Source organism: Poeciliopsis prolifica, unplaced genomic scaffold (assembly GCF_027474105.1).
Source record: "Poeciliopsis prolifica strain line A6 unplaced genomic scaffold, Auburn_PproV2 SCAFFOLD020, whole genome shotgun sequence".
NCBI lineage: Eukaryota > Metazoa > Chordata > Actinopteri > Cyprinodontiformes > Poeciliidae > Poeciliopsis > Poeciliopsis prolifica.
Genome location: NW_026562395.1, coordinates 265,111 through 286,529, shown reverse-complemented (window position 1 = coordinate 286,529; position 21,419 = coordinate 265,111). Strand labels below are relative to the sequence as shown.

Sequence of the window (21,419 nt, the reverse complement as noted above, 5' to 3'; positions counted from 1 at the left end):
AAAAGCCAGACGTAATTGTTGAAGAATGGATTCAGGAAGTACAGCACAAATATTGACCTGGGCATAGTGCTTTTGCATTGCATAATAGTAAATATATATAAAAAGAAACAAAGCTTGTTTCTTTAAAGTAGCATTTCCTTTGGCTGTTGGAAACCAAAACATATAATGAAATTTTCACTTTATGTAATGAGGCAATTGGCAGAAACTTTAATAAACAGCTGCTGCATTAGCAGTGTTGTAATGTAAAACCAACACTTTCAGCTTTATATAAGCTGTTGTTCTCTGATTAGACCTGGGTTGTTTTGCTTTTTTTTTAATCCCCAAAAATAAAACCATTCTAGGAAAATCTAAACTCATTTCATGTGACTGAGGTGAGACACTCACTCATGCTAATCAAAGAACCAGGGTTATATTCACAACCTTAAATTTTCTTTCATAGCATTTATTGGGATAAATGACTACTGGATTGGCAGACATGCCTGTTTTAATGACATTTCCCAGAGGCTAATCAGTAAGGGCTCACACAAAGAAAGTCTGTACTTACTACTGAATATGCCAAAACGGCAGCAGTCACATCACACTTATAAATTTTAGCAAACATGTTGTAGGAAGCCTTGCATGCAGATGCACGCCTCCTGAACAGAGACTCCTTTAAAAAGGCTCAATCGGATGCACACCCCCTGGTGAAGTGTGAATGAAGACCCAGCGGGGGCTGGAGTCCCTTGCAAGATTATGCCAGAGTAATGTCTTCCATAATCCAGTGTGAAACATGCTGCTTTGATAAAGGCTTTCCTGTATATGTTTTTTGCCCAAGACACAAATAATTGTTTGGTATTCCTAAAACCTTGCATGGTGTCCGTAGCTGCAGTGGACTCGCTGGACACAAATTATGTGGATGCCTTTGCTCCTCTGAGGCAAAGGAGGCAAGTAAAAAGAAATCATTTGTGTTGGAGAGCATGAACCCAACACTTTTGGAACAAAAGCCAGGTTAGGTTGCAGAATGGCCTTTATGTCATTAAGGGGATAATTAATACAGCCTTGAAACACAGAAAGGGCATGAATTCCACTAACTCGCTTAGCTGAGGTCAAAGCAAGCAAAAAGGTTGTTTTAAACGATAATAATCTAAGCTCAACTTCTCCCAGAGGTTCAAAGGGAGAAACAAATAGAACAGTGGGAAAGTCCTATGATAGACCTCAACACTTTGCCTCTCCTCACGTAAACATCACTGGTGCCAACCATTCAAGAAAAGCACCTCATCAAATTTAAGCTTTTGATGAGGTCATGCAGGGGGCATTTCCCATTTCCAAAACCAATGCTATGAGAGAAAACCCAGGACAGTTGCATACAAATATGGAAGCTGTCTGGGAAACATTTTTAAACATTCATCATTCATCATGTTATAAAACGTGATTGTATGTTTTATAATTGAACAAATATTATAAAACATGCAAGTCTAAACAAATAGTGCTTCTGATAACACAACCAGATTTTTGATCACTCTCTATTTGGGACCCTGACTCCCACAAGTCCTAGTGGGACCTTGCAGTGAGAAATTGTTGATGCTTAAAATGCTTTCCATCTTTTGATAGAATGAGTTGCAGTTAAATCCACTCAAGTTTATTCATGTAGCATTAAATGACAACAAGGTTAACATACAGCAATAAACACATTAAGAGAAGAGGTCTAAATAAGGTTGAATAATATACAATCCAAGCTTTAAAAAATAAGGCAAAAGTTCAAAAGCTATTGATCACAATCAGTGTGGATACACGAAGAATGGTAATGAAAAAACAGCAGTGCTAGAAGAGGTGCCCAGCAGCATTGTGTATTCCTACAGATCTGATCCTTCATCCCTCCACTCACCTCTTTAACATTACATCAGTAATTCTTCAGATCCTCACTGTCTGCTTGGCCTCTGATAGGTTTTGTTTTTACCTCAGTTTGTTTTGGCACCTAAATTCCTCTTGTATATTCTGCATGTGGCTGAATAAATGACACACTTTTGTCCACTGGACACGAGCTATACAGAGAAATGTGCAATGTATATGTAGATTTTACGCAAGTTAAATGACAATGGACAAAAGTACTGCATGTTTGATGTGTTGATACACTCTTGTTGTTATTCATATTTACTCAGCATGCCAATAATAGTACAAACTTTGTATTTACAGTACATAAAATTACAAAATGACCTTTTTGCCCCACTGTCTTAAATTAAGTCAAACAGTTGCATAAACAGTTTGAGCTCTTGGAGCCCACATTTGTAGATGTAGCCCAAAATGCTAAAGCTAATTGAGAGCAATAAGTATGTTGTGATGATGGAAATGAGAAAAACTACAATAAATGCAGTTTTCTGTAAATATTGTCATTCCAATATCAGCTGTGTCAGTGGAAACACCTGCCACATGATTCAGAGCCAAAGCCTCACAAAAACCCAGTGATATAGATGAAATTAGAAAGATATAGGGAAGCGATAATGAGATGTATGTATATTATACAATATATAGCAAGTTAAAACCAACCAAAATTTTGACTAATCAAAGTTATACCAGAGCCCCACTCTATTTATTGGAATATTATTTCAATATCAGAATACTGAAATAATATTAAAATAAAAAGGAGAGCCACTCACCATTCCCATCCATCATTCTTTCTCCCTCATTTAGCATCCCAACACACTACTCAACTGGAGAGACATCTAAAAAGGAAGGTATTAATGAGCCCAATTGAAATGCTGACATTTAGCCAGTTTGGAGGAGAAATGGAGTGATATGGAGAAAGAGGTATCGAGGGTATGAGGGGTGACAGTGGGAATAGATTTTGTGACTTAAGTTTGAATGATTAGTCATAACAGCAGGGCATCCAAATGCCACCACTGTCAAGATTGGAGGGTCTGTTATGTCTGAGTGCAAGTCTTTGGGAATATTGTGGCCTTTACATCAATGACCACAGTCTACGAAGGGTTATTTCTCTCTAACATAACCCCCACATCCTTCCCCCCGCAAAAAAAAAAAGATAACATCAAGGCAAATGCTGCTATGTTTGTCAAAACTTGTTGATGCTATTTCTACTTGGTGTTTAAGGTGAAAGTAATTATCATGCTGAATCCCAGCACAGTTCTCTCACTAACTGCCACATCAGGCCTTAAACTGTTAAATGGAAATCTGCAGAGAGCAGGGAAGTAAATTGAGCCAGGTCACCGCAACAAGGCCTTCACACCTGTGTTTACTTTAAATGTTACTTGGCCTAGAGAGGGATTACAGAGAGAATCACCAGCAGGTGCTCATGCGTGATTGGGTGCATGAAATGTCATCATCTAAGCTCCTCATCGCCCCAATCATTGATTCATGCTACAAGGCCTTTTCGCCCCTGTCACTGTCATGGATCATTTGCTGTGACACACCATTTTGGTGCTGAGCTGTTTGGCCTTGCTGTGCGGTGTGTATGTAATATGCATGAACTGAGCTGAGCAGAACACACTCAGTAGCTGCACTTTGCTGGCCTTCTGATCTGCAGGTAAACAGCCTCAGGAGCTTGCATATCAAACCTGTCCTCAAACTTGAATTTGCTTTGTGAACAATATTACATATAACTTTTTTTTTGCCTTAATTTTCAATATCCTTTTTTAATTGTTGTTTCTCTTTAATTAGCTTGTCATTCTGTAGCTGTTATCCTGAGGCAATGAAGCTTAAGCTTACCTTTCCTCTGACTCTGAGTCATCCTGCTTTGGGTTGGTGCTTGTTTTATTTTTATATAAGTAGCAGTTGAATGAGCAGGCCATTTAATCAATAAGTTATTTAATCAATATATTAACTGATTCACCAAATTTCAGATGAAATGTTCAATGGTTGTCAAACGTATTCACAGCTATAAATCTTTCACCTTTAAAATTAAAGTATAGCGTGCATTTATATTCAGGCTCAATGAATCAACACTTTGTAGATACAACTTTGTAGAAAACCTTTGTCATGTCTCCCCACTAGGCTTGGTACAGACTTAGAAGATGCTGCTCCAAAATTCATACATTTAAGCTCAATTTAAATTTGTATTTGTCCATCTGGACAATTCTTAAAGGTTTTATGGTTTTATAAGACAATGAGTGAGCTTTCTAGTCTTAATATTTAAAAAAAACATTTGGGTAAACCTTTCAAACAAATATGGTGTCTACTGTTGATCGTGGCTTTGGTAGCATCAATTTCTGGATTCATTTTGCTACCAGTGAATGCAAAATCACTGGTAGATTTTGCTACCAGAGCCATGTACGTCTCTTCGGATATACATGGCCGTCTGTTCGTGTTTTATGAAGGTTTCCTGTAAAGAACATTCTTACTCCAGTCAGACTTATTATGTTCCTCTGTGTGTTTGTGTTGCAAGTAAATGCATTGCTCCATTTCAGCATTATAGTTGGAATTATTAAGTTATCATTGACTACCGGAATAAGGTAACTTGATTTTTATTCTTCCTGTGGAAGAAAATAAGGAAGAAAAATTCCCAAATTCCATCAGTGACATCTGGAGGTGGGTGAATTTTAGCTATTAAAGTACCCCTATTCAGTCTACCACACATCTTTCTTAAGAAAAATTTTTTATTGAGGAAGAGGCACAAATTGTCACAACTTTTCTATTTTGTCTGACAATTGTTATTTCAATAAAACCAAATGCTATCTGAATGCGAGAAATGTCCTGAATGAAATGGCAAAAATAAAGAAATCTTCACATATCTAAACACAAATGTTAACTTCAACATATGCATGTAGAAATCTGAATCTTTCTAGATAAATTGTGATATTTTTCTAATATTTGTGCTGCCACCGTTTAGAAGAGCATAAACATGTAGATGTCTTCTCAAATGTCTTCCTCACTTTATTCAGACCATTTTAAACTGTCTTTTTGGAAATAAAATCTTGTCCATTCTGAGTTTGAATCAAAAAGTAGCTCAGCTTCAACATATCCCAGTCTACCAAACTGTAAGTGTTGGTTTGGCGTTTTGCTTCAGATTTTGGAAAAATTCAAACAAGAACCCATGTCCATGTTGGAAAACCCAGAGGTGCTTCTCCCATATGTTTTCCTTTACTCTCATTCTTGTGTAGACTTGTTTTTCTCTTCAAGACCCCATTTCTGTCTAAATTTATTTTAAACCTTTTTCCTTTGAAAGACTTACGATAGGTATAAATCAAATCTCTCTTCTGTCAGAAAGTTACACATATGAACCAGAGCCTGTCAGTTGCTAAGAACACTTTTCTGCTGTCATTTGTTCCATTATAACATAGCAGCACTTTTGCAGTTGTCTGTCATGGCATGATTATTTAAAAAAAAAAATCACATTGCAAAGAAGATTGAAATGCCCATCAATATTTTACAATGTATGCAAGTCAAAATGGTGTCTAGGTTTGAAGGCTCATGTTTTCACTTTAATAACTGTAAATATTTAGGCTGTGTTTCCAAGAGGATGCGACATGTACTTCTACGTACTGTTTGTTCTTGCCTGAATCTATTTCCTCTCCTGCCATTTTACAAGACTCCATCTGCTGTATATTTAAAGATTGATTGTGTGCGACTGTTGTGCTAAGGTGAGCAGTTTTGAAACATAATACAAAGTAAAGGAACTCTGGTACAGAAAAGGACCTTTTCAGCCTGATACATCCCCCTCTAATAAAAAAAGAAAGAAAAAAACTCATTTCACATTTTTCCTTGATTGAAGTCTATTACAAAACTTATCAAACTGATTTTTGTGTACTATTAACCACCTATGTTCTAATATGTCTGGCATAAAAAGTGGACTTTAAACATTGTGTGTATTTTCCCATTCCGTTGTTCGACTTATGTGGACATTTGGACATCTTTTCGAATAAAAAGGTGTTTCATGTAAAAATAGAAGACATTTTGAAAGTTGAAGGGTACTTAGAGATGAGGATCTGGACAGAAGAGCAAAGAGAGCTCTTCCCCAGCCTGACGAAAGTGAATGAGCCTGGACTTGGGGGAAAGGATTATACATGAGTGCACAGAAAGATGGGGAAGAGTCTTCCTTTCCAAGTGGATAAATAATGAATGCAATGAGCTTACAGCCGCAGTTTAATGCAACAGATCAGGGGTCATTGTCGTGATAGTCAAGTCTCGGCTGTGTTGCCACGTGTTTTGGCAGCTTTTATCTATCCCCTGCGGCTCTTTGAGAAAACTTTATTTATGCTCTGTTTTTAACTTGGAAGCCTGGAGAGAGCAGCACAACACTTGGTCATCTCGGTGGGATCACAGATGATTCAGTCACCCCAAAAAAAAAAAAAAAAAAAAAAAAGAAATCAGAGGGGAGGCTGCACAATAAAATAAACAAGTAAAGACAGGATGTGGAGAGAGAGACAGACAAAAGGAAAAATGAGGAGAAAATAGCCGGAGGATGGTTGAAGTTATAGGAGTGGGCAGCACAGTGCCAGATGGGGTTGGAGAAAGATGAAGAAATCTCACATGAAGGAGGAGGGGATAAGGATGCTTTTGTTCATAATCTTTTTTGGCAGATTCTTTTTTCTTTATTGCACCAGGTAAAACTCTCGTTTTATGATTCTGCCGAAGCGCTATCCACACTTGTAAATAGCTTAAATTAGTCTCATAAACAAAGCCCCGCACTGATTTCATAGAACCAAAGATTGCATGAATAATACACATTGGCTTGTAAAATGATTCATATCTCTAGAACTTCCTTACAGATTGTCATATTGCAGCCACAACCTTCAAAGTATGATACTGGTAATTTTATTGATATATCATGTTATTTTACAAAACAAAACTGAAACAATGTGAAATGTTTTTTGATTCAATATTTGTATTTGCAACACCTTAATGGCTATGCATGTATGCATTTATGCTAGAAGGTGCAGCTCTTCCCCAGCCTCAAGTCTTTGGCAGCCACGAATTGGTTTCCTTTCAGCTCCATCTGTCTTCCTGCTTGTCAAGAGCACAGTCTTCCACGTTTGCTATGTCCCATACATGACTTTTGACAAATTAAATGAAACTTCTTGTGGCTTTCTTTTAACATTGCCTTTCTTCTCACCACTCTTCCACAAATGCTTATAGTCCACGACAAAAGGATTCTCACAACTAATGCCCCTTTTCCACCGGCTCTACTTCAGCAGCCCGGCTCGGCTCTATTTCAGAGTGACCGCGTTTCCACCGGCCCGACTCGGGTTTGTAGCATGGTGACGCTTCCCGGCGTTGGGGGGATATAGCTCCAGATCTCTTCTCAAGTTTCTGTAGTTTTGTTTAATTAATGCTCTCCATATCAGGCCTGTGAGTTTAAGTAGACTATGTCTATTTAAACTCTCAAACTTCAGTGTTCTTCACAGAAGAGCTTAAAATAAATTACACACAGTTGGATTTAGTAATTAGGTGATTTCTGAAGGCATTTGGTTACTTGCTCAAATTATAAAAACCATCACTTCCTTCGTTCCTCTTGCAACTATCTGACATATTGTGTGGATTTTTTACATTAAATACCTACCAAACCACAAAAATTTTCTGGTTGTAATGCAATAAAATGTAGCAAAATATAAGGAATTTTACTACATATAATGGTATTATTTTGAGAGTCCAAGCTGTCACCCTGTATGTTTGCATATTTTACATTTTTAGTCTTTCTTGATTATGTGTTAATAAATGCTCAACACATATGAGCATTTATTATTTGAGAAAAGCTGGCATCCTACAACAAATGGACTTAATATTAAAACATATTGCTAAACAGGAATCAGACAAATCAAATTCATACCATTTTTATTTATACAGGCTTTTTATGTTGAGCTACTCTCGGTTTTACAAGCTTTCTTGTTCATTCTTACACTCTATGTACTGTTGCTTTCTTACCACTCCCCTTCTGTGTTCTGTCATCCAAGCTCTTCCCATGTCTTCTTTCTTTCTTGAGGCATGCACCATTATGTATACTCCTGTGTCGTGTTATACAAGGCAGATCCTCCCCAGACAACAGCGAGAGCAAAAAGAAATATAACGAATCGAGGGAGGGAATAGGAAGCTGTATTTGTTTGTCATTGCACTTATCCTGTCATGTCTTACCCTGCTTACATTGGAGTGTCACTGTGTTTGTTTTTCCCCACAGGTGCACGTGTCTTTATCTTTGTACTTATGCTTTCTCTGCATGTTTTATGTGTTTCACTTTCAAATCGTAATAAACCCTTTGTTTTCTTCTCGCCCTTGGGGTATTGCCATTTTTTGGTGTTTGCTTTTCTTTGCGTTCATTTTTGTCTGAAAACTGAAGTCTCTCATCCCCTTCACTTCCTTCCAGCTTCGCTAATTTTCGTCCTCTCTCCCCCCTTGTGAAGAGTGTGACCTCTGCAACTTTATTCTGCCTGTCGCTGGGGACATTAGCCAGCGCAGGTCAATGAATATTGATGAGCTCACTCAGAGCCCACTCAGTAAAGGCCAGACGCAGAGATGTCTACGTCCTCCGGCTCCACTGCTGCTCCCAGTCCGATACACTGACAAGTGCGTTCTCTCCTCTCTCCCTTCCCTTTAGTTCCTCTGCCACTCAGGTCAAGGACTGGGATAATTGCCAAGTTGCTGAGAAAATTATCAGGCAGTTTTGTTGACAGGGGCAAAAGTTCACTTCTGTTTCACTACAAGCTTATAAAAATTCAGAAAGAAAAGTGCATCTTTGACTTGAGTTTGATTTTAACAGCACCACATTAGCCTGCTTTTGTTATGAGATGCTTTGTTGATGTGATGGGTGTAAATAGAGATAAATTGGTCTAAATAGAGATAAATGATTTCCTGGTTCAACCTTGTTCTTGCCATGTGAATAAAAGATCTGATATAAATCTGTTATATCTGCTTTAAATGTTGGTTTATAATCAGTTAAAATAGAAGATTTATGCTATTTTCAGCTTTTTTTCACTAGTATTTTTGAATATTTATTCATGCAACATCTATGTATAAATTCAAAAAATGTTTTAAAAGTGCTTTGAAATGACATTTGCTGTGAATTGACGCTTTATAAATGAACTGAACTGAACATCTTTCTACACTGTTGCACACCAAAGGGCCTGAGCTTTCTGGATAAATACAGTCTCCCCGGTCACTTCTTGTGGACTGCATCACTGTTCCTAGTCAGCTGTCCTGAATAACTGACCCAAGAGAGCAATAAATATTGGTGTATATGTGTCAGTGGAGCTTAAGAGGGAGTGAGGACTATTTCAGAAACCTACCTAGGTTCCTGAAAAGCTTCCTGCAGTGAAAATGCACCATATTTATATAATGTAAGTTGGACTGCAATAAACAGGTTCTGAAGTATTTTTCTTATTGATGTTTGGGTGACCAGAAAGAACACATGGCGTGTATTTTTATATTTTTTTTCCCTGCTGGTCTTTCAGTCTCTATGGGAAAATGTCTGCACTGAATATTGTTGTGGAATGCATCTACTGCTTCCTGACCTTCTTCTGAAGTTGGCTTCCCCTCATAAATTTACATAATAACTTTAAATATTTTATTAGGCCTTTCTAAACTCTGTTTAGGCTTCTGAAATGTGCTTTAGGTGCGTAGGTAATAAAAGACACTGACAGAAGTCACAGCTTGATGAATTGCAGAAAATATGTGGGAGTTGGAGAAGGTAAAATGCCTCAACTTATTGGTGTAGAAATGTTTGCTTACAGTGCTTACATATTACTCTATCAGATTTTTTGTTACACATATGTCACTAGTTATTTTATTAATAGTGACACATTTACTGTTCATATAGATTGTCAGAATTTGTGTAGTTTCCAGTAAAGGAGTGCTTCTAAACATTAATCCAAGCAAACTAATCTTTTTTTGCAATTTGGTCCTGACTGATTCAGTCCTTGGCAATTGCTGTAAACCATCATGGGTTAATTTAAAGGAAAACACTCCAAATTTAGTACAGTCAGAAAAGGCTTTCAGCCACTTTAGACAGCGTCCATGTAAGAAGAACAGACCTCTTTTTCTGCTTTAGTAGATGACCTGAAAACACCTCAGGAGGGTTGGTGGAAAAGCTAGAGAAACTAAAGGTTTGTATCACTGTGAGATTCTTACAGTGGAATGTACCTTAATATTAACTCATGGCTTTACAATAAGACATATAACATTATCCAATTGCTTTGTTTAGTTTAGTGCTGTTGAATTGATTTGATGGCATGCTGTATGCAGTCTCTGTTTCATTACTCTATGCTTCATACAGCCAAAGAGAACCAAAGGAATTCTAGCACTTAGTTTGGAATCTCAGTCTTCTATTTATTGGAACGGTACATTGAAACATTTATGATTACTGAAACCATTGCTTGTTAGGTTTTTGGTATGCTGGTTGCATTAATCCCTCTATATGATGACCTCTCTTTAAAGTGCTCTTTGCGGCCTAGAATTTTTCATATAATAGTGCAAAGACCAAAATGCATCTTAGTTATTTGTATGCTGGAACGTATGTCTTTTTTTTCCTTTTATTTGTTTTGTTTTTTGCATTCTTTTGGTTGGGTTAAAGGCTTAAATTAATACATTTTATGTTCTGACATTTACCAGTATCTATTAGAAAAGCCACAGTTCCCATGGGAGGACAAATACTACCAATGAAAAGGAAAAAAAACTGTGCAAAAACCAAATTGGGAAGAGTTAAATTTTCTTAACATGTCAGTTGAAAATTGACATTTTACATCAACTTTACTGTTCAGCTTTTACTTGTAGTATATCTTAATGAGCTAATGTCCTGCAAATTTGGCACCGATTAAGGGAATACAAATTTATGTCTCTCAGCCAATTTTGTGCTACTTTAGCTTTGCCTCCTCTGAATATAATGGCAAACCATCAGTGACAGCAGGATTTAAAAGTGAATAAATAGCTTATTTACAAAGAACTGTCCCCATAGATCAGAAATATGTGCCTTACATCTGTTTAAGCTTTCAAAGCAGGTTCTTATTTATGATGCTTACCCATCTAGACACACACTATTGTTGGTATTCACTCCCCTAGTGTGTGTCAAGAATTATCTACAATTTTACCTTCATTTGACACATGTACATGAAAGCTGTTCAAATTTAAAAGAGCTTAGCTGAGCTCACTGAAGTCTCAGTATTTATCCTGAGAGAGCCTACTTTTCAAAGAAAACACTGTGAGAAATTATTTCTGTGCCTTTTATTAAAGTTCTTGCATTCACTTGATTCTTTCCAAGTCTGTGTGAAACTGTTTACCTACATTAATTATCCTCATTATGCTTTGGTGGTTGTGTGCATTTCCTCTAAATAAACTAATAATCTCCTTCCAATGTTAAAGGAGTCAAAGCAATGTGGAAGTGTATTAATCTGCAATCTATCGAATTTCAAGCCATTCAGTAATAATGAAAAGGTTGTTTCATATGGCCTTGTTAAATGTAGTTAAATGAATATAAAATATCAGGCTAGATGTGTCTGTGTGCACTACTGAGATCTCACCTTCTATCTATATGCCCATCTATCTCACACATACCCATGACGACACTAAAATTACTTTATAAAACATGTAATTCTTGTGTAACTCTTCCTCCACGTCTGTACCAGCACATTCACTGTGTCTTTGTACGTAATAATAAACAACAAACTAAGTCAATTAATTTTTTTACCCACATGCGTGAAGAGATTATATTAAAGGTCTGTGCCCTCGCTTTTGAGAATCAACCATTCTTACAGTAATCATATTTAACATTCCAGATCTTTTGTCTGGTTTCTTTATTTTATCTTTGTGTTTTTCTAAAAAACGATGCCAAAGATTAATGAAGTGGCTACTGGTAATGGTTTTTCAATATTTCTTTTTTACTTCAACCATTTTCTGTGGTGGGCGTTTTTCTGCCCACCTTTGGCTCTCCTTGTTCCTTTTCATCCTTCTGCTGAAAGCAGGGTTAACTTTAGTCATAGTGGAAAAGCATGAAGTAGTAGATTTAATTTACTACCACCGTTTTCAGGGTCAGCACAGTAAATAAAATTGGTTTTATCCTTTTCGTTTAACTTTCCTTTCATGTCTGTCTCCATGCTCTGTTTGTTAACCTTCAGTCTAGCTGAAGTTTGTTAGTTTAAAATGTAATGTTGTGTTTCCCTGTCTGAACAACCATGTTTTTTATGTGTTTGGTATCACAATAAGTTAGCAATATTGTATCTAAATGAACCATAGGATTTTTTGAGAAATTAGAACAAACTGTTTAAACTATTTGCAGAGCACTATGCAAAGAATAAGGAAACAAACTCCCTATTCCAGTTATAAAGCAAGGTGGAGACTGTGTGAAAAAGAAAATACTGATATTTCAGTATTGGACTGATAAACATCCAGTCCTCCACCCGATTAAAATGTAGACATACGTTATGAAAGCTGAACTGAATGCAAGAATATACAACATAATAATGCCTAAAAACTCCACAATGCCTAAAACCAAATCCCAAACATAATGTCAAATCATAGAAGGAAAATAATTTTCTATTTGTAGTATCTCCATCTTAGCTCAAGTAATCAGCAATCCAGTCAAATGACTTTTAGAGTCCACTGACTGTTGCTAAGCCATACCACAGTAAGGTTTCCTTATACAGTTGAAGCAAAAGTTTAACAATGCCTTCTATGTGGAAAATTGTTCTTAAATCACACTTTGCGGTAGCCATAACAAGAAGGAATTATGTTGAGAAGTCAATATTTGTGACTAGTCAAACAAATTAATATTGGTTAAAAAAATAATTCTGCAAATTTATCAGTAAAACCGATTCATCTTGAGACATAATAAAAGGTTATGGAAACAAATATTGTTGCTTTTCAAAATTCAATGAAGTTTTTGGAAGCACCAAATACCCAAATCTGGTTACACATGTAGACTGATAAATTGTAAGTTATAATTCTTGGTTCAACTGGCAAATCAAAGTGCAGTTTTATTATAGGCATGAAAGAACCTTATGAAACATATAACCTACAGTGCAAACCTCTATAGATGTATCTTGCCATATGGCTTCTATATTATTTTTGGAATATGAGAAGTTGGATCCAGACTCTGTTCTGAAGTGTAGTTTAATGACACCCAAGCCATACCATCATAATACTTTTGCTGCAGGCAATCATGACAATAGAAATGTTATTTTATGAGAATAGTTTTTGGCAACTGGTGGCTGAGGAAGTAGCCAGAATGGACAGAAATATGAAGGTGGAGAATTATACATTAATATTGAACATCAGTATTTTTTTTTTCTGATTTCAGACTAAGGTAACAATTTAATTTTTCAGAAACTGACTTGACTTGGTTAGAAAATTGCAAACTGAATACCAAAATGGGACAAACTTGTTGGTCCTTTTAAAGACTTTGATATTTCATTGCTGCCTAAAAATTACAACAATGTATAACATTGGTCATTGCATAGATTTAAGTGTAGAATGAATATTAGTTTGTAATTACTAGAATACATGTATGTGGTGGTTTGGTGTAGAAATAAGCTGAATGATTAAAAATACACCTTTGGGAAGATCTAATTTCCACTTCACGTGCAATTATAACAATATCAGCTGCCAGTTCCTGCCCCACATTCCTTGTTCTTTTTGCCCTGCTGCATTATGTTTATTGTGCATCACAAAAAAACAGTTGAATTTAATCACCAGGCACAGGTAATTGCAGTCATCACTTATTAAGAGAACATAAGCCTCATTTCTCCGTGGTAAATGGGAGTGAATCCATTATCGGTTGACCGTAGGCCAGATCCGATGTGTGTGTGAACTTTTGTAAGAATGTTGTATTCATCTTTGTCCATGCAAAATAATGAAGCCGTTAATAGTTTAATATATCTCTAGTTGCAATGAAAACTACTGTTGCGAAGAACTTATAATTTAATGTTCTAAAAAGTAATCCTAATGTTATCCATGTTCTTAAACTTTTAAAGATAAGGAATAAGCATTGCTGTAAAGTTATAAAATGCTTCTGCGATAAAAGAAGGAGTTCATAAAGCAGAACAGTGCCGACACTGATTAACATGCTCTGCTTTGCAGATGACATTCACTGATGGATTTGATAGCCTTAGATTAGGGCTTTTTGCAGGTAATTAAAATTCTGTTTCTGTTTCTCATTTGACCTCCATTTTTGAAGGGTCTCAAGTTTAAGCTCTGCTCGTTTATTCCCCTGCCCAACTTTATGAGGAAAATGACTCCAACACAAGATATGGATCTGTTGTGCAGAAAGTTAGTTTTGCAAAGATTTTATGCGATTAAAAAGAGAAGCACAACAAATATGGAAGCATAAATCATTAAAAAAAACAGTTTTCTCTCCAGATGAAATAAATACACAAGGAAACAAACTTGAACATCAAGTCCAGCAAAATTCTCGATTTCTGCAACACATTCAGAAGTGGTCCAAGATAAAGTTTTAGCTCTATTATTATTATGCCTGTCATGATTGGTGAATACAGAAGCATAGTTAAAAAATCCTGAGAACTTCTGATGTAGAAGTTAATAAAATGGCATTTCTAAATCAGCGTTTGTGTTGTTGAGCCCGAGTCGGGAACTTGGTCGAGTAGCTTTGTCATATTTGTTTTTTTTTTCCATTTGAAACCATTCTTCTTCATCTTTCCAGTTAAGACTTTACTTTTTGGAGAATTTTTCCACCTCATTTTGGATTGTGGGCAGCTGATTTTTGATTCTTGTTTTTGCTTTTGGACTGTGGTTATGGTGTATACCCATAGCAACAAGAGATTTTTTTTTTTTTAACATGGAGCAGCAGATCAACATCTCAAAAGCTCAAACAGTACCTGTATTATTGAATCGTATGTGTAAAATCCTAAATCTGTACACCTGGTTTTGCTCTCAGGGTGTTTTTCTCTCCTCATCTTCCCCTTTTTTGCCTCCAGGTCCAGGTAGAAGATGTGGAGGATGAAGACAAACGGTATGCCCTTTTTCAGGAGATGTTGGATGGAGCGCGGAAGTGGGAGGACTTTCAGTTGCTCACACTTCTCTTGCAAGCATGGCCACCCATGATGAAAGATGAAGTGTAAGTTTTCTTTTGTAGCATCTGCAGCTTAGTGATAGTTTTCTCCACAATGGCATCAACAGATAAAAACAATGCTAAATGCATTACTGTGTGCCCAGATCTTAAAAGTGAATGTTTGGTTTTCAGAAACCATTACAACATCCAACGTTGTAACTATGAAGAGAATAATACTAAGTGGCCATGACTTCAAAGACATTGAAAGATAATATAATATTATTCCTTTGTTATAATGGCACTGCTCAAAGGGTTTTAAACTGTGACTTATTAAAGTTAATCTGTAAAGGTGGCCCAAAATACTACACAAAACAATAGAGGAAGCCAACCTGATCTGATAAATCTCATTTTCCAGTGAATGTAAGATGTTTATCTGGGGAGGATGCACTTAGGGATGAAGACCATCTGGCAGAGGCAGCATGTTCTCTGGCTAGGATTTTGTTATAACACTTTATCACATTGGGGCATTTCTGGGCACAGCTTCATACTGCCACAAAATATTTGAATAAAGTTTCAGCCAGAAGAGTTTCTTTTCAGGTCATGCAAAAAAAAAAAAAAGTAGTGTATTTTTCATACAGGTTAAAATGTTTCATTTTTCATTTCAAGATGTTTAGAAATGGCTTTATATGCAATGTTTGTTATAGTTCTTCTTACCTAAAGCTTGCTACATTTATTGTTAGAGGGACTTACTTTGACTTTTAAATTGTAGACATTTTTGTGTTTCCAGGCCATTTTCCCTACTGTGTTTTTTAAAAAGTTTAAAAACTATTTACAATAAGCTGAGTGATAGATGAGAACTGACGTTTTGAGTTGTGATTGACATGCATTCTTATAGAGCTGTACAGGCGCTATGGGTGACTGCAGCACAGAAAAAAAAAGAACTGTTGACTGCTAGCGGAAATATTTTGACAAATAGTAGGCAACGTAGCTGTGTCTTTAATTTTGCAATAAAAACTGAAAAATGTCTACAGTAATTTTTTACACTTTGATGTCACTCAGAAAAAAGCATCAATGTATGGGAAAGATGATTTTTCCAGGGAAACAAACCTTCGTCAGGTTTTTAGTCTTTTTATTTTTTCCCAATAGATTTAGACTACTTACTGCATGTGTCTTTTTCAGAAATGGGACCAAGTCTTTGTGAAATTTGGAAAAGTAAGGCAAAAATAGTTTTTAGTTATGATGCATATTTAGAGTAGATAAGGTGTTTTATGGTATTACTTGATTCAGTTTAAAGATTATAAAGGAAAGGCACAGGTTGACATTTTGTATGGGCTTCTTTTATACAATTCATTTTTCTTTCACTGAGAATGGGTTCTGTAATTTGTGTTTTTAATCATTCACAGACACATTGGGAACATGAACTTGAAAAACAGAGACCATCTGAGCCTTAGCAAAAGTTGGCTCTAATATTGATAAATCCCTGATGATGAGATTGCTTGTCTCCTGTTCTGTTGTTCTGGATTAATAGGAGGCTGTGTTCTAGCGAACACGGGGACAACGCATAGTTAAGACGTCAGCGTGGAGTGACTCTCAAAAGGCTTCGATCTGCAGTTTAAGTTAGATATTTCCACGTGTTCTTTGCATTTACCTGAAGATCAAAAATATGAACATGTCAGCAGTCACTGTTGGTATTGTTATCTGTAGAGTTATTAGAATCTCACTTGAACTGAGATTTCTGAAAGTGTGCCAAAATTTCTAAATTCAGCCTATTCTGAAATTCAGAGCTACTTTGCTGTCTAACTTCAACTTGCTCTTATCTTCAGTCTTTGTTGTTGGTGCCTGAAGGAACAGCATATTCACCTCAGTTTTCTTTTCAGTAGCTTCTTATGCCTTGTGTACTTTTTTATAATTTGAACACATCAGCAACACAGAAAACGACAAACTGGGTTGCCTTCTCTTAGTAACTATTTACACATCAAAAAGTGATGTTAGTATAACCTGACAATGTTTGCATTTGAAAAAAGTGGGATTTCTCAATTCTAACCAGTTGATCCCTGATAAACTGATTAACCGTCAAAGCCAGTGGTTTGATATCTGGTTCATTGTGACGCATATGGAAGTTTTGTTTTTTGAAGGTTTTTTTTTTTACATTCAGACATTTAATATTTACATTGCACTGTGCTGCAGGGATGACTCAGTACAGGTCTTAATAACTTTTTATGATCAGCCTGCAGCTTTCAGCACAGCAAGTCCTGTCTCTAGTACACTCCGGTTGATAAAGGCAGCAGAAGGTCCTGTGGATGAGGCCATAAGGTTTGACAGTGGAGGCCCATATACGCTGTAATTCCTTCACCAGAGCTGCAGGTGAACCCCCTGATTTCCTGAAAGGGTAGTAGGGTCACTTAAAAAGCTCATACTGTGGAAATAGCCCATTAGATGGAGAATCAATTCCTCCTAGCACTCAGGAATGGAGACAAATTGTTCTGCCTGACTCCAGCTTCTGTGCTGAGCTTTTTACAAAAGAAGTTGGAGAGATAGGATTAGGTTTAGACAACACAGCTGCACTCCGTCTTTGACTGGGACGCCTCTGACTTTTAGCACGTTATAACAGTCAGACTGCTGAGGCTGTCATCATCGCTTCTCCTAACCTCAGTTCCGTTGCTGCCCTGTCAGATGTAAATAAAACATCAAGCCGATTTTGTGTTTAAGAATTCATTTAAAAACCAGCGATGCTTTCACACTGAATGAAACATGGTGTGTGTGGTTAGAGTCAGGATTTTCTTCAGTGCCACTACAGAAGGCTGTTGTTTGGATGCTGAATTAAGAGAGGAGCTTATCCTTTGGTGTGTCCACAATCTTTGAGTCATGATTCAAAACATGGATTGAGGCTGGCTGTGAATCACATTCAGCCTTGTGACAGATTTGGCAAGAGCACAGACACTCGCAGTGTCATGCTGCAGCACCCTTCTCCTGTCTGTTATTTTAAAGCTCAGAGTGTTGTGTGGCAGCACCATGAGTGGACTCTGTTTGTTCCCACGGCTGCCTCAGACAGAGGTGAAACTGCATCTCAGGGAAAGAAACTGGTTCTTTTATGGAAAGATGCCTTTTTTTTTTACTAAATGATGCTCTCAAAAGCCCTACTGATCTTTGTCATCTTAACCCACACTTATTTTTGCATGCTTGTACTCTATGCTTCTTGAGGAAAAAAATAAGCAGACAGATATGATAACGAATTTTAACCCTCGGAGGATCTAGTTTTTCATCAAACACTGATAAAGCACTTCATTAAACAGTAAAGTTGTTGCAACAATTTGCTGACATTCTATATGGGTAGATTTTAATAAATATCTTTGAGTTGAAATAAGGAAAGTTTAATTATTTGAAGCCATAACAGGATTTTTAAGGAAAGAAAGGACAAAGAGAATGAAAATTAGGGACATGAAATTTGTTAGACAATTCTGAAGGTTTGTCATCACATAAAAATAAATAATTCATATCAAATGCAAAATAAAAAAATAAATACTTTTCCAAAAGTTGCTCCTTATGTCTGTTTTTCATGGAGTTGATCTCAGTGCTGAGCATGGTGACTAAAGGATGTTTCCTTTCATTCAGTTATGCTCCTGACAAGAGAGAGTATTTCAAGTGTCTAAGTGGATAATATCTGACCAACAAGTCTGAAATCTATTTAGGGCCCTCCATCTCATTTCTGTTTTTTTTTTTGTCTTTTGCTCTCTGTTCAATAAATAATGCACTGCTTGTCATGCTAATCACCTCCATAATCTTCAGCTTTGCCAACATTCCCAAAGCACTGAAGTTGTCTGTACAGTTTTTGTCTAGGTAACGTTTTTTTTTTCCCTATACATCACGCAAATATTTAAAAGCCTCCGCACCACTTAATGTTTTTTCTTTGTAATTCTCTTTCTGTGGCTTGATTTAGATGTAACAAGACTTTTGTTTCGCATTATCTAACTACACTTGCCAACATTTGATCCACTCAGCAGAATTTACTTTATATGACTTTCATCTAACATCATCTCATCAGAATTTAAATACCTGCCTCTGAAAATTGAGTACTGGTTTTATGTTTTTCTTCCCCTCTGGTTGAAGATTGTGTATCCTGTATCTGTTGGCCTTGGTGGGAGCTAATCTGTTTCTCTGGAGGCATTATTGAAGGTCGTAAAAAGCTCATAAGAGTATGTCAACATAGTGATCCCTGTCAGTGCTGGCAGCTGTCCTCTGGTGTGTAAACACACAGGAGAAGGATGATGCTGAGTGTAGGTGTTTAATATTAACCGCAGGGAGTGGGAGGTTTAGTCAGACATTGTCTTCATAATATTATGGCCAGAATGCATTCATTTATTTACAAACCCCTTGATCATTCTTGCTGCTTTCATAATTTTCTTTTTTCATGAAGTATAATGTATGCCATATGGTGCACAAACTGTAGTCATCTGCTTTAATCCGGTCTTTGTCTAGCAGGATTATCATCTGATGTCATAGAACTGCAAAGAAAAGAATGAATAGTGTTGCAGTTCACTGGATAGCCCTCAGGTTAGAAACACAATAACATCAGGCAGCATCTTTACAGAAAATGCAGCAAAGTAAAAAGCCATCAACATGCTTTTCCACAAAGCTCAATATTTCATAGAAGCCAGTCAAAACCAAAAACTCTGGATCACTGCTGGTGATTGTACATACAGTATGAGCTGAAGTAATAAGTGCTTACGATATTTAGGTTTTGTCAGTCCACAAAGAGACACTAATTTTAGATTTTATAAATGCAATTAACAAATAATCTTAAAATTGTATTTATTCATTTTCAATTGAAAATGATGCTTTTTACTTATTTTATTTTTTTAATTCAAAAGCTGTATACTCAAGTCTGTTTTGTTTTTCCTTGTCCTTTCCTAAGAAGAAAATTCAAAAGCTATTTTCTCCTGTTATGGGCTTTCTGAAAATGTTTCTTTTTTTTAAGTTATGTCCTGTTAGGACTGGCATTTGGATTACGCTATTCGAACTGCAATGAAATATGCGTGTTCTTCATTTTTATATCTGCCTTTTTAATCAAACGTTTAAATAATCGTCATATTGTTTATAGAAAAAACAAACTTGTGGGTATAATATTGCACAAAATACATTCATGTGCTTCTTTTTGTCTGCAGGGCCCAGTCAGAGCGTAACCCCTGGGTGATGCTGACCTCAGCTCTGCTGACCCGCTGCCAGGCCTCAGAGGACACATTAGACTTTGGTCAGGAGTTGGTGTCCGTGGTGAGGTCTCTTTACAAGACCAAACACAAGCTCCCTGTACAGGTAACTGGCAAAAATGATGCAGTAGTTTTCTGTTTTGTTTTTTTTTTGTTTATGGTTTCTATTTTCCTATAGTTGCCCAACACTGACAGCAGCAAATAATGTTGAAGGAAATGTCATAACAATGTTGTATAATTTCCTGCAGCAAAGTAATATGGAAATACACTATATTGTTACGTACACCAGTACTGAGGCCACTGCATTTATAAGACCGTGCAGAAATAATTGATCTTTTTTCGCATTAATTTTGCAATCGCAAGTTTCTATGTATTTTTGTAGGATTCTGTCGGTCATATATACATAAAGTAGTTCATAATTAGAAAGTGAAAGGAATAGTATACTTCCAGCTAAGCTGTGGATTTCTGTTGCTCCTCCAGATTTTGTCATACCGTTTCAGTTTACAATTATGCACATCTTTTGATCTGGTCTTTCACATAAAATCCCATTGAAACAAGTTAAAGTCTGTGGTTGAAACATGAAGAACTGTGGAAAGGTTCAAGGTCTGTACAATAACATAAAATATATCATTTTCAACTCTCCAGGATAAATCATTACATAATTCTGTAAAATTATAAATCCAGGACCTTATCTCTTGAAATTCTCGTCACCCCTGCATCATAGTGAAGCATAATGAATGTGGCTTCAACACATTTTCAATTTCCTTTTTTATCTCAGGGTTGCCCTAAGCTTGTTTAAATTCAGGCAAACTGTGCTGGAACACCTGCATTTTAGCCCATATCTTAATACAAGAGCCTAAAGCTATTAGACGTGCAATGTGTTGGCATCAGCTCTGTGCTTTTTGCAAAGCATATATTCACCAGGAGCCCTTGACATCTGACATTCCCTAATGCTATTCATGCCCTGCTGAGCACTATGCAAGTATCAAGCCAATCATTCAGCCGGTCATTCTGTATGTCTAAGACCAGCTGACTGTGATATTAGTTTAGCGCTAATGCTATTCAGCGTGAATAGCCTAGTGTCAGCTTGGCTGTCTGATATTACCGTGGGAAGGAGGGGTGGGAGGTGCAGATGGAGGCCTTTTACTCTGCTCTGAACAGTTTTAATTTGAATCTGCTGAAATGAAACCGCCGAAGCATGAGGGAGTCAGATTGCATTGTGTTATCCATACATTACAGGATGGGACTGCAATAGGAGCCAGTATCTGCAGCGCACATCTGTTTGCATGTAAACCTTCATC

General features: G+C 36.7%; 1 protein-coding gene across 1 annotated transcript in view; it reads left to right on the top strand.

Annotated features, from left to right (window-relative positions):
• nbas (NBAS subunit of NRZ tethering complex) overlaps positions 1-21,419 on the top strand; it is a 152,822-nt gene that overhangs the window by 114,625 nt on the left and 16,778 nt on the right. The window contains exons 50-51 of the mRNA XM_055044449.1: positions 14,841-14,980; positions 20,077-20,224. Coding sequence (XP_054900424.1) covers positions 14,841-14,980; positions 20,077-20,224 — 288 coding nt within the window. The remainder of the gene's footprint in view (positions 1-14,840; positions 14,981-20,076; positions 20,225-21,419) is intronic.